The 14,038-nt window shown below is 45.5% G+C and overlaps 1 protein-coding gene across 1 annotated transcript in view; it reads right to left on the bottom strand.

Moving 5' to 3' along the window:
* Positions 1–11,205, bottom strand: part of MSH5 (mutS homolog 5) — a 23,108-nt gene extending 11,903 nt beyond the window's left edge. The window contains exons 1-11 of the mRNA XM_007951345.2: positions 11,071–11,205; positions 10,121–10,244; positions 9,551–9,631; positions 9,320–9,382; positions 8,112–8,233; positions 7,818–7,927; positions 7,523–7,558; positions 7,014–7,096; positions 6,224–6,269; positions 2,691–2,829; positions 2,489–2,551 (exon numbers count right to left, since the gene is read on the bottom strand). Of these exons, the coding sequence (XP_007949536.1) occupies positions 2,489–2,551; positions 2,691–2,829; positions 6,224–6,269; positions 7,014–7,096; positions 7,523–7,558; positions 7,818–7,927; positions 8,112–8,233; positions 9,320–9,382; positions 9,551–9,631; positions 10,121–10,244; positions 11,071–11,205 (1,002 nt within the window). The remainder of the gene's footprint in view (positions 1–2,488; positions 2,552–2,690; positions 2,830–6,223; positions 6,270–7,013; positions 7,097–7,522; positions 7,559–7,817; positions 7,928–8,111; positions 8,234–9,319; positions 9,383–9,550; positions 9,632–10,120; positions 10,245–11,070) is intronic.
* Between the last annotated feature and the right edge of the window lie 2,833 nt (positions 11,206–14,038).

Consider the following 14,038-nt stretch of genomic DNA (forward strand, 5'->3'; position numbering starts at 1 on the left):
GTGGTGCCACATCAGCAAATGGAGGTCTCAAAAGCTTTACCTTATCCATAGGACTAAGGCTGGGTTTACTCAGATGATGCAGCTCTTTCCCAGTCCTATTTTGAGAGCCTTCTAACCTAACCAGACTATTCATAAAGTTGCAGGGTAGTGTATCAAACAGTGTTTCTTTGCTATTCATAAGGTTTTCCCTGGCCAATTCTTTGAGAAGTGGACAGTCTCTTCCTTCTTCCTAGTCTATCTCAGTCTGTAAGCTGGGCTGATACCTGTGCACCATGTGCATCCCGCCGGGTTTGAAACACCAGCGACGTCACCACGGTAGGACAAACTGACAGACAAGTCTGTCTCCCTGTTGGAAACCTCTCATACCACCCTTACCTGGGTCCCTGTGGCTGACTGCTCCTCTGTCCGGGTTCCTGCCTTTTAATCCCCTTTCTGCCGCTCTACCGTCCTGCTGCCTTGGGCGTGCCTGGGTTCTCTCTCCTCACCCGGACCCTGCTGACTGCTTTTTATCCCCTGCTGTATACATTAAAGAATAACATAGAATCTGCAAAACACTGCATAACGTGGATGAACTTGGAGGACATTATGCTGAGTGAAGTAAGTCAATCACAGAAGGGCAAATATTGTTATTAGTCCATTATTGTAAAAAGTAAAAGAAAGGTTTATAGAAGGAAATATAGAAGGAAATTTTCCTTCTTGGTTACCAGGGGTGGGAGGGGAGGGGAAGGAACACTGTTAGATAGGCAGAGACAAGTATTGATTTTGGTGAAGAGAAGGGCAACGTACCAAATGTGAGTGATCAACATGGTGGCATTGAGGAAGAGGAAGACATAGAGTATGGGAGGTACAAACAACAAAGACGAACCCTTTTGCACATACAGTACTGTGTTGCCAGTGATGGCAAACATTGATCCACAGGTAGATAGATGGGTGGACAGGCTGAACTATTAGGTATGTCTATGCAGAGGGAGTGTGCCCATGACCATGTACAGGGTTGGCAGACAATGTTTCTACATGTGTATTTGTATGTTCTGTAAGAATTCCCAGGTATATAGTAGAGCTGACAAGGGACAAGGTAGTAGTCACTTCTTGGGCACAGCCAGCTACCCAGAGGGAGCGAGTAGTTGGACCTGTGGGTTCAAAACCATAGTTGCAAGGGACATCAAGCTCAACTGGCATAACATACTACCCAAAACATTGTTCCACATTCTCCTTTGGCGAATAGCAACTGGGATCTTAAAAGCTTGCAAGTGGGCATCTAGGTGCAACGATAGGTCTCTCTTCATCCAGAGCAAAGAAGAATGAAGAAAACCAAAGACGCATGGAAACAATTAGTCCAAGTGACTGGTACACCATATGATCCTCAGCTTATACAACTATGAGACCAGAAAAACTAGATGGTGCCCGGTTACCACTGTCAACCACTTGGAGGGGATCTATGTAGGAGATTCTGGATAGAGAAGGAGATCAATATTGAACAAAACTCATAATCATAAAAAAAAAATAAAAGTGACTAATTTGTTTGTCTGATAGACCCTGGTGGATCCCCTGAGAGTATGGCCCCTAGCTGCCCTTCAAGTCTGGAACTGAACCCACTCCTGTGGCTTCCGGCCAAACGAAAGACAGGCATATGAGCTGAACATTTACATTAGGGAGATACACTCCTTGGAGAGATCCATCACGGGAGAATAGAAGGGCTGTGTATGCACAGGGAGACAGCACAGGGACCAGGAGTGCATGGGAGGGAAGAACACAGGGAAGTGGTAAGTATGGGGAGGATGTGGGAGGGGAGCTGTTTCATTGTGGAAAATTGCAGTCAATGTCATGAGACATTGTATGTGACTTGCTGTATGGAAAATGAATTTGGTCTGTAAACTTTCACCCAAATCACAATAAAAATTTAAAAAAAAGAAAAAAAAGAAAGAAAGTAGATTGCCTGGTCTTCTTTCCATGGAGTGGCTTGTGGGTGTCAACTGCCAGCATTCTGGATAGCAGTCAAATGCCTTAGACACTACACCACCAGAGCTCCTTGCATATTCTCAACAACAAAAAATAATAAATAAAAATCCAGGAATGGACTGATGGATAATTAGACAGTTTTGATATAGGTGAAGGGATTTGAAAAAGAAAGAAAGATTAGCCATTAGCTGATAGTTTTTGAAGCTAGGTTATGGACACATGGAGATTCATTGTACTAGCCTTTGTTTCCGTTTGAAATATTTTGTAATAATAATAAAATCTAGGAACAAAAAAATACATAAAGATATAGATGAAACAAGATAGGCATGATTTATGTGTCAAAGTTGTATGCTGGATAAATGGGGGTTTATTGTATTATTCTCACCAACGTCTTTTAAATTTCTTGTAATACAAAATTGGGGGGGGGGATGTTGGGGTAAAGTTGGACAGGGTGACCAGAGTACAGAGTCTGGAACAGAGGCTGAGGTGCTAAACCTGGGCTTCAGAGATTCAGGAAGGGAGGGCTTACCTTATAGAGAACCTGCCAGTCGCTGACCTTGGTGTGGGACAACTTCATGCGTTTTAGAATCAGCTACAGTCAGACAAGAAGACAGCCATTGTTTTCCCTCCCTGACCCGAACTCCCCTCCAGAAGCCCAGTGTCCAGGATCAGCCCTGGACTTCCTTCCTCACCCGTGTCCCCCACCCTGGCCATGAGGGTCTCTGGCTCACAGGCACGTTCTTGATGTGACCCAGCAGCCGATGAAGCATCTGAGCCATTTCCAGATTCTGGGGTAGCAGGAAAAATTGAATGACGTCCAGACGGGAATTTAGTTCCCCCAGGTCCCGAGTTGGACGTGTGAACCACAGCCTGGAAAGGGTAAAAATTGTATCTGTTCTCACTGTGGTCTTGATCTCAATTTGTCACCACGTGTTTGGAGTCCCTGGGAATTGTTATAGTCTATATCTGACATGCTGTAGGGAAGTAATGGCAAGTGCAGTGTCCTTATACATGTGGCGTGTTTTACATATAGCTACAGAAAATCACTGGGAGTGAGCATGACAAGCATCACTGTGTCTGTGTATGACAGTTTCAGTGGGTACGAGCATGTGTTGTTCCATGTGGATGTGTGATGGAGCATGTCAATATTTGAGATGAAGAGCAGTGTGTTGGGGTATTTCTCTGCCAACACTCCGACTCTCTCTTGGCTGAGTAGGAGGGGGTGAATCAGTATGAGTTTGTTCATCTTTTTTAGCTGTGAAAGTGGCTCTGCGTGTAATAGCACCAAAATTAGTCTTTTTGTGTTCTTACTGTGAAAGTATATAACCGCCCATGTGAGATAATAAACCTTCGATTCATAATAATGGTCATCTTGGCAGGAAAGGAAGGCGGGAGGAGGGACACTTAAGTGGCTTCAAACAGCACTGCTTTGTTATTGAGATGGCTAATACAGAGTTTGCAATATTTATATTTCTACCTTTGCATCTGAAGTATTTCTTAAGAAATTAAATAAATTAGCATGGAGGGATGGACACGGGAAAGAGGTAACTATTGGGAGGAAGTGGGAAGGGAGCTGTTGCATTGGGGTAAATTGTAGTCAATGTCATGAGACAAAGTATATGTGAACTGCTGTATGGAAACTGAATTTGCTCTGTAAACTTTCACCCAAGTCACAATAATAAAAAAAATTAAATTAATTAGTGGACAGAAATAGATGTCGCATCTGTGCTTTTCTAATTCTGGGAGCCCCTATCTCCCTTGTGGCTATGAAGAGTAGGAGAATTTGTAAGGAGTGTGAACCCAGGGATTCTTTTCTACATTAGCGCATGCCCTTAGGCATGCCATTTCATATCAGAGCCAAGATGTGGAGGAGACACTGAAGCCTGAGGCTGGGTACCTCCCACTGGTGTCCATGGCCAGTTATCCCATGTCAGAATACTTAGGTTAGAATGAAGAAGTTCCAACCCAATTCGAAGTTTGGTTTTAGGCATCTCTGCTCTTGGCTACAGAGGATTCCAGCCAGTGTTGGATAGGCTAGTCTGTGAATACCCATGTGTAAGCCTATTTCTGTAGTGATACTGCCTTGGAAACCCAAGGAGGGGTCGCTATGAGTCAGGGCCAACTCAAAGGCACATAACAACAACAATAAGCCTCACCAAGCCAATTGTTTTATGAAAAAAAAACCCTACATATCTCTTGACTCATGTGCTGCTAGTGCCAGAAGACATTTTAGTGATCACTTACAAGTGCCAAACTCCCTAATATTACAGCTAAGGAAATGAGGCCCTTAGAGGACAAGCAACTTGTCCAAAATCATACTGCTGATAAATAGCACAGCTGGGTCTCAAACTCAGGCCTCCAGACTCCTAGGACAGTGCTCTTTAGGACATATTGTGCCATCCAGTCACCTTCCTGGTGCCCTGTGCAGCTTTAGGCAGCTGGATCTTTACTTCAGGTTATCACTCAGTACTCTGTAAGATCCTACCTGGGAAATCCATACTCCTTCCCCACCTTTAAATCAACTGTCTTCTCCACCTAGAATCCCTTTCCTTTCATCCCTGACTGAGGTTAGAGTTGTACCTGAAACACTGGAGAATGTGCAGGTAATTACACTACCCCACCAATTATCTGGAGATGACCTAAGATTCTTCTAAATTAACTCCCAAAAGCTATCTGATGCAGGGCAGGTGAGGTGGGGAAAGGATTGTGCAACTGTAGACTAGCAAAGGCTTCTGTTCTAAGCTTTTAGAGATAAGGCAACCAGTGTACTTTTTCATGTACTATGTTCACTCAACCAGTGCTACCAAGTACAAGGCCATGTGCCAGGCGTCGAGGTAACAGTTCACAGCTCTGAGGGTGAGCAGATTCACAGACTGCTAATTCTAACCAGCAGTGATAGTGCAACCAGAAAAACATAAACAAGCACTAAGTGAGCACACAGGAAGATGTACGCCAGTCTCCCTCAGGTACCTGTGAAAGCTTCACCAAAAAGGCGACAGTCAGGTTGCATCTTGAAGAGAAAGTAAGATTTTGACAGGTAGAGAACAGGAGAAAGACTTTCTAGAGAGAATAAGCATGGTATTTTCATAATGGCAAGTGGCCCTACATGACTTTAGAACATAGAGTGAACCCAGTAGAAAAGAACTTGAAGGAGGGGAGCCTGGAAACTAAAACTGGGCTAAATGGAAGGGGCCTTAAACATTATACTGCTAAAACAAAAATAAACCAAACTCACTGCCATCGAGTCGAATCTGACTCATAGCGACCCCTCCTTGGGTTTCCAAGATGGGTTTCCTTGGGTCTCCATATCACTATGGAAATAGATTGCCCAGCCTTCCTTCCAAGGAGTGGGTGGTGGGTTTGAACTGCCATCCTTATGGTTAGCAGTCAAATGCCTTAGGCACTACACCACCAGAGCTCCCTGCAGGGAATGGGGAAGCCTCCTGAGGGTTATGTTATATTATGTTATGTTATTTACTTCATCTATTTAAACTTGTAATACAGTGCCATGACATGCTCAGATCTGTGTTTTGAAATGATAAGTATTTTAGAGTAAAGGGTGGATTGGGGGAAAATAAAAGAGCAGAGAGACCAATTCAGGGGTGAATGCAATACTCCAGGCTAAAAATGATGATGGACAGAATGACAGCAGAGGGTGTGAGAGACATTTCAGGGTAGAATCAATAGGCATTGGTAAATAATTTAATATGGGGGTGGTGAAGGGGAACCATTAATCCAAGGTATATAGCTTGAGAAGCTGTATTTTGAACAATGCCATTAACCAAGATAGGGAACACAGGAAGAGGGGCAGGTCTGGTGGGCGTGAGATTTGGATACTCTGAGTTTGAGATGCCTGTGGAAACAGCAGGTGATGATGATATGCAATTAGCATTCCACATATAGAGCTTGGAACTAGAGACACAAATTTGGGAGTTATCTGAATTTGAAATGTGTTTGTTATAATTACAGAGATATTACAGTGTGTACACTGGTGTTTTATGGATGTGTTTCTGTTGCTTGTATGTATTCAAGTCTGTGTATCTGTGCTGACAACAGAAAATGAGAATAATACTAGCTACCACATGGAGTTGTTGTAAGGATTAAAGGCATTTAGACAGCACTGAGTAAAAAGGGCAATTGTTATCACTACTAGATATAGCGGTGGTGTGTGTGAATCTATGTACGTCTACTAGTAGGCATTAGCATGTAGTGTGTATGTGTAACTCATGCATTAGTGTGTAGCATGCGTGTGAGACAGACTCACCTGAGCAGCTTTTCTCCCCACTTACATCGGCATCTGTTAAGGATTCCTGTGAGGGGGAGGGGGTCAGGGAGTTAGCTCATTACAGGCAGAGGCCCCAGAAAGGAATGTGTGTGTGTGTGTTTGTGTGTGTGTCTAAGCTGAGGCATCTGGGTCAGGGGCACGGGTGTTGGGCAGGCTAGCCAGGAGGCGTTCCCTAGATACAGGACACAAAGGTAGCCAAAGCTGGCGCCTGGCTGCAAGCTGAGCTGGGATTACTGCACTCAGAGCTAGGAGAGGGACTGGGCAATCACAGGAACATTCAAGCAGAAGGATACACAGAGCAGGCGTAGTTAGCCTCACAAAGAACCCAACACACATCTGTAAACATGAGACACAACCCACCAACTGAGATATGCAGAGTGAAACCATGTGGATACTTGGGTCAAAGCCCCTAAAGCCAGAGACAACGGGTAAAGACTCTGTGCAAGTCAAAGACAAGCATTTACATACCTCTCCTTTTTACATAGGGTCTGGACAGGTGCATGCAGTAGAAGCATTTCATACAAACCCAGAAAATGAATCTCGGTTTGGTGAAGTAACAGCTGATATGTAAACAACATTTTACAATTAGTGGGTATGGGGAGATGCCCAAGCTCAGAGAGGGTACAGAGAGGATAAGAAAGCTGGATAGAGGGGAAGAGACACCTGGCAATGGGGGTAAAGTGGGAAGGAGGGCTGGGACACATCTTTGGAGGCAACTGTTATTCTGGAAGGTTTTTGTAGTATGAGATGAGGAAGGAAGCACACTTACCAAAAAGACTAAGCCCTTCCTTCAATCCAGTGGCCACTTTGTACACTGAGGGGTGAGACTCACTTTTAAATATCTGCAAAACACTGTCAGAGAAATGAAATCTGGGGTGATTGAAGGCTAGAGTTTTTGAGGTGAATGGGGGCTGGAGACTGAGAAAAGGGTGTAATAAATCCTCCTGAGGTCAAGTCTTTTTTTTTTTTAATTGTGATTTGGGTGAAAGTTTACAAAGCAAATTCATTTTCCGCACAGCAGTTCATGCATATTGAGGTCAAGTCTTAATGTAAGGTTTGCCCCTCAGTGCCTCAGTGTCTCCCTTTAGAGAAGGAGAGTGACACCTTTGTTCTTTCCCTTCCTCTCTTCCCCACAACTCCCTCTTCCTTTTCCTACAGGGAGAGAGATCTTAATAGTCTAGGATTAGGGAAACCGGAGCCTCATTAGGATCATTAGAAGCATTAAACTTAATCTTTCTCCCCACCCCCACCGAGGGCAGCCGGCTTCCACCTTCTTACCTGTAAGTGTCTTGATCTATGCTCACTAGATGGGTCCTGAGGACAAAAAACAAGCAGAATGGAAGGTGGCTGGGGTATGAGAGACTTGAGTTCATTGCAAAGCTAGGCTGCCCCCGACCCTCGCCTGTGAATACCACCTCTATCATGTCCCAGCACTCCACAAACCCTCAAGTTCTCCTGTGTGTCCTCCAGCACTTGACCTGCTGGGTCCCTGCCTCTTCCCCAAACTCTGTCTTACTTTTCAGATCTTTCATTCCCACCTTTACTTGAGTTGAAGTTAGGATAAATAACCTACAACACAAATTTCTTAAAGCCCAGGATGGGGACGCTGACATTACACTCTTCCAGTTCAACCCCGATTCTTCTTCGATTCAAGAACTTGAGCAGCCCTCCAAGTGCTCGAACCTGGAAGGGGATAAGTAGTGGAGGTGGGTAAATCCCAATGTCCTGGAGCCTGGACAACACCAGGGAAGATTATATTTTCCATAGCTCAGCCAGTACCTCTCAGGACTCCACCCTAGGACTGAGATGCTTCTGCTTTTCTCCAACCTTCCTCATCCCAGCCCTTATTCCCTGGGCCCCATCTCACCGTGAGGAGGCAGTCAAAGGGAATAATGGAAGAGAGGAAGAGGATTTTCTCAGTGGCAGTCATGGAATCTGGGATGAAGGAGTAGTTTCCAGAGAGGAGGCGCTGTTTGCTTATCTCCAGACCTACTTGAGGGAGGGGAAGAAGATAGAAGAGGGGAGGGAAAGGTCACAGAATCAATTCTAGAACTAGAAGGAACTGGACATCTTCTAGCCTAATGTTTTCATCTCCTTCTATTTATCTATTTATTATTTTTAAAATTTTTATAATGTTCCCTCCCTCCCCTCCTATCACTAGTAATCAACAAAGAAAGTTTCCTTCCATATATAAACCTTTCCTTAACATTTTACAATGATGAACTAATACAATATTTGTCCTGTGATTGACTTATTTCACGCAGCATAATGTCCTCCGAATTCATCCATGTTATGCATGTTTTGCAGATTCTACATTATTCCTTAGTGTCGCATAGTATTCCATTGTGTTTTCACCTCATTTTGAAGAATGCAACAATATAAGCAAGAGAGACTTGCTTGTGTGTGACTTGCCCAAGTCATTAACTGCATGTGTGACTTGCCCAAGTTCACACATGCAGTTAATGAAAAGTTGAAGCAAGAACCAAAATTCCAGACTCTTAGTCTAATTCTCTTTTCATTCTACATATCAAATAAAGTTGTCTGGCTGAGAGCACACCTGAGAAAGATAAATGGCTCAAAAGGATAAGATATATGTCTGGAGTTGAGGATTTTTGATCAAAAAGACTATATTGATGGAGGAACTAATAACACGAATGCTCTAAAAATCTAATTAGGATAGAACATTCCTTGTCCTTTTTGTAAACCTGTGAAGGTTATGGAAGCATCTTGTGGATCATCAGGGCCACTGGAAGCAGTGCCTTTTTTATTTTTATTTTTTAAGGGACAAATAACTTTGGCTTAAAGAGAAAAATTCCAACCATCAGAGCTGTCCAAGTGTCACTGCTCCCTCTTCCCTGGGGAGGCTCTCATTTCTAGACATGCCTGAGTGGATGTCTGAATCTTAAAGGATAGGGGGCAAGAAAGATTTGGGGGGGACTAGTCATGGGGCATGAGGAACACAAAGGTTAGGATGAGAGTAAGGTTAAGGGAGGACCTCTGATGATAAGGGTGGAACTAGGAGAAGGGGTTGGGAAACTGGGATGGGGACTAGGCAAAACAAAAAGAAGATGATACCAAAATCCACACTTGGCAAAAATACTATTTCAGGTCTCTTAGGCTCTGTTTGCTCCTGGGAGGCTGTGGGGGAGGCAAAAGAAAAAAGGCCATCACCCTGTACGTCTAAGTTCTGCCTCTGCCCCACCTTCCCTGTTGCCCAATTCTAGCTTTTGGCTCTAGCTCCCTCCTAGACTCCTCTATCTCCTGGAACATTCCATACCTTAGTTCTCTTCTTTGCCCAGCCCTTACCAAGCTTCCCCAGAAACTGAGTCATATTTTCATCCTGTTTGGCGCTTGTAACAATGGACCGGGGATTGATTTCATCCAGAACTTGGAAAGAGAATGGAGACCTGATGAGTTAAGAGATCTTTATTCTTTAACTAAGAGGGAACCCATCAACCTCCCCTTGCTAACCTCCTCCCCTCTCAAAAACCGAGATTTCCTCCCTCTAAGAGCAAGGAGTGCTCTGCACATTGGGAGCATAGATAGGAGTCAGGAATGAGATTCAGGGAAGAAGAGTAGTGAGATTGGCTGGGGTGGAGGTAGGAGGAAAGAGCAGTGCCCTGGAGATTGTCACTAGACTATGAACCCCTGGAGAAAGACATGACTGATTTCCTCAGAACTATATCTCCAACACTTGATACATAGTAAACACCTAATAAATATTGGTTGAATAGTGAAATGAATTCCTAAGAACAACAGAGGAAATCTCTGGGAGTTAACTAATAAAATGCTATTCAGATTGAGTCAGGTAAGGGCATATGAGTGAGACACACTCCCAATCCCAGACAATAGAACAATTTATGGTTCTGTCCCCACCTCTCTGGAGAAGCTTGAGGGTCTCATGGTCTGGGGCATCTGGCATGAAATAGATGGTGGAGTCACTAGTGTCATAGTAGGCAATGCCCAAGTATCCTGAATTCCACAGCACACACAGATGGATCTGACCAGTGAGGAAGAAAGGAAACCAATATCTGAACCACTCATAAATCCTGGATAACTAGTTGTCATTGAGTCAATTCTGACTCATGGAAACCTATATGGTACAGAGTAGAACATTTCCATAGGGTTTTCTTGGCTGCAATCACTATGGAAGAAGCCCTTATGGTGCAACGATTAAGCACTCAGTTGCTAACCAAAAGGCTGGCAGTTCAAACCCACCTCACAGCTTTGGGGAGAAAAGACCTGGCAATCCGCTCCTGGAAAGAGGACAGCCCAGAAAACCCTATGGGGCTGTTCTACTCTGTCACATGGGGTCAAACCAAAAACCAAACTCATTGCCTTTCAGTGGGATCCAACTCCTAGAGACCCCTCCTTGGGTTTGTGAGGCGGTATCACTACAGAAGTAGATTACCCAACTGTCCTTTCTGGTTAGCAGTCAAATGCCTTAGGCACTACAGCACCAGAGCTCCTTCACATAGGGTCACTATCAGTCAAAATCGAATCCGCAGCACCTAACAACAATCTTTACAAAAGCAGTTTGCTAGGTCTTTATTTCACTCTGCTGCCGGGTGGTTCAAACCGGCAACCTTTAGGTTAGCAGCCCACCACAAACCGCTTGCACAACCCAGGCTCCTAAGGCAGGATAACGCATCATATTTATTTTATCAAATCTCTGAGCTGGGCATTACCATCCTCGTTCATTAAATGTGCAACGGACTCTCAGAGGTGATTTGCCCAGCTCTACCTAACCCCTTTTTATGCTAACATTCCTAACTCTCAAGTCTCCTAAGCTGAGCTCTCTCACAACATCGCTGGCCCCCAGAGACCTCCACCGGCTCTTCCTCGTCGTCCTCGGCATCTCCAGGAGCCAGCACTGGAGTCGGGACGGGGAAAGAGGCCGAACCTGCCCCGGGCGCAGGTCTTTGAGGCGTCCTGCCTGGGGTCGCTCCTAAGGAGGCCATAGGCTTGAGATTCTGCAGATGCGAAAAATTAAGGCGGTTCAGAAGCGGTGTTTCACCCGTTAGGGAGCTGGGGTAGGGTGGCACACAGAAATCAAAATCCACCGAAAACTTCTGGGCTGTGAGGAACGTTAAGAGCTGTGGGAACTGGTATGGAATACTAGACGGAGCGATTTCTCAAGTATTTCACTAAGTACATATAATGGAAAACTCATTCGCCCCACCCTCGTTTCTGTCTGTGGCCCAGAGAGGCGAGTTGTACACGTCCCTCATGGTCGCCGCCTCATGGTCTAAACTTCCCTACCCCAGCCGCCGCCAACGTGCGCTTTCCCGCCTTTCCAGTCACCGGTACTAGACTGCCTCACAAATCACAGCCAAGACACTGCAGAAAGGGCGCCCCAGCGCGAGGTCGGTGTGCTCAGGCACACGCCCTGCCCCCTGAGCCGCTAATGGCCGGAAAGACCCGGATCCCGCCTAGAAATCCAGAGAGAAGGAGGCGTGGACGGCAGGCCCAAAGAAGCTGGGTGCTGATTGGCCTATTTGCATTCTGGGCGGTGCCAGAAAGTTCAAACTTCCCGCCCTCTGCCGTTGCTTAGCTGCAGGACATCTGGCCCTCAGTGTTTCTGAGCTTTGATTGACGCCGGGCAGAGCCGGTGAGAAAGTCCGAAGCCGAGATGTTGCCCGAGCATTGTGGAATTGGGTGGGGGCTGGTACAGGGAGGAAGCCGATCTTAAAGAGCTAGATCACATTCTTTCTGGAGAGTGGCGATAAAAAAAAAAAAAAGAAACCCACTGCCAACCAGTCGATTCCAACTCATAGCGACCCCCACTGGGTTTCCGAGGGGGTAAATCTTTATGGAAGTAGATTGCCCAGTCTTGCTTCCGTGGAGTGGCTGTTGGGTTTGAACCACCAACCTTCTAGTTAGCAGTCAAATGCCTTAGACACTGTGCTACGAGAACTCCTTAAGAGTGGCGATAAGCCACATAAATTCAACTTGCACCTCAACTGTAAGTTAATATTTGTACCTTCTGAGTTAATATTTATAAAGGGCTTAGAACAGTGTCCCGCGAACATAGTAAGTGCTCCATGAGTGTTTTAAATAAATAAGCGGAAATAAGAAGTGAGACTGCTATCTCAGTCCTCCTTCCTCTGTTTCCTGGGTGCAAAGTATAACTGCCCCCACAAGAGCACCTCAGGTCTAATTTAGAATTTTCGGTCCCCAATTAAACCAAATTCCAGCAGAGAAAAGTAGATCCTATAAGACCACCTACACCCCTATTGGGACACTCCCATACCCCTTCACTTAGGGACCAAGGCAAAACCAAACCCACTACCAATCAAACCCACTGCCAGTGAGTGGAATCTGACTCATAGCAACAGGGTAGAACTGTCCCAGAGGGTTTCCAAGGCTGTAAATCTTTATGGAAGCTCCTGTGGAGTGGCTGGTGGGTTCAAAACACTGGCCTTTTGGTTAGCAGCCTATGCCTTAACCACTGCACTACCAGAGCGCTCTCTCACTTGCGGGCTCTCTCTCTCTCTCTCACACACACACACACACACACACACAGACACACACACACCCTTAAAAACAGAAGTGTCGTTCATTCATTCGATGACTATTTAGTGCCTACTCTGGCCAAGGTGATGGACTCAAAGCAATGAACCAGATTAAGTCACTGCTCCATGAAGCTTATTTGCGTGTGTGTGTGTGTGTGTGTGTGTGAAATGTGTGTGTGTGATGGAGACAGAAATAAACAAATACATACTTAATAAAATAGATTCCTTAAATAGATCTTCCCTTCTGCTCTGAAACGGAGAGATCCCACCCACTCAAGAGGTTATGAAAGGTGGTGGGGGTGAGATGACCTGGCCCTGCTGACCACTGATTGGAAAATTCTCTTCAGAGAGAAAGGTGGGGGAACAAGTTGAGGTCTGGGTTAATGGTTACCCTGGCAAATTATTGAGCAATGGAGCTATGGAAACCTGAGGGAGGCCCGGGCAGCTCTGGGGAGTATCAAGGAGGACCACACCTTCCAACCAGGGGTGGGGAGAGATTAGGGACTGGTTTACCAAGCTGAGGAGGGGGAAGGAGTAAAAAGAGAAGCCCAGAGAAGGAAAGAAAAGATGAGATAGGAAAAAAACAAAGACAAGGAGATAAGATAGAAACTTCTCTCATGAACCATTTAAGGGTGCAGGCTTGAGCCTCAAATCCACTCTTGGATGGCTCCAGGAGAGGGCAGCATTGCTTGTCACCTTGGGGAGTTAAGGCAAGATATCTTGTGGGTAGCCAAGCCAGCCAGCCAAAGTCAATATTGATGATCAAAGCAGCTGCAGCTGTAGCACTGCAGGATGGAAAAGAGAGGCAGGGGAGAGGCTGCCAAACCTGTTTGTGCCCATGTGCCCAGGGCTGGCCTCATTTCCCTGAGGGAAGGTCTATGTAGGACACTGACCAGCTGGAGCAGGACAGAACCCTGGGAAGGAGAGCTGCTTTGACCTTACTCTGAGGGGAGGGGTCCTGTCTGCTGATTTTGAGAGTTATTCATGGAGGGGAGCACCACACACACAGACACACACACATCCGCATGGACTCATTCTACATTCTTATTTGTTAGTTAGGTGCCATCGTGTTGATTTCGACTCACAGTGACCTCATGTGACAGAGTAGACCTGTCCCATAGGGTTTTCTAGGCTGTACTCTACAACAGATCCCCAGGTCTTTCTCCTCTTGGAGCCACTGGGTGGGTTAGAACTGTCAACCTTTCAGTGAGCAGCCAAGCTCTTAACCATCGTGCCACCAAGGCTCCTTCTACATTCTTCTTATGTTGTTGTTGTTGTT

This window comes from Orycteropus afer, unplaced genomic scaffold (genome assembly GCF_000298275.1).
Source record: "Orycteropus afer afer isolate SDZICR_OR568_19922 unplaced genomic scaffold, OryAfe1.0 scaffold00294, whole genome shotgun sequence".
NCBI classification, from domain to species: domain Eukaryota; kingdom Metazoa; phylum Chordata; class Mammalia; order Tubulidentata; family Orycteropodidae; genus Orycteropus; species Orycteropus afer.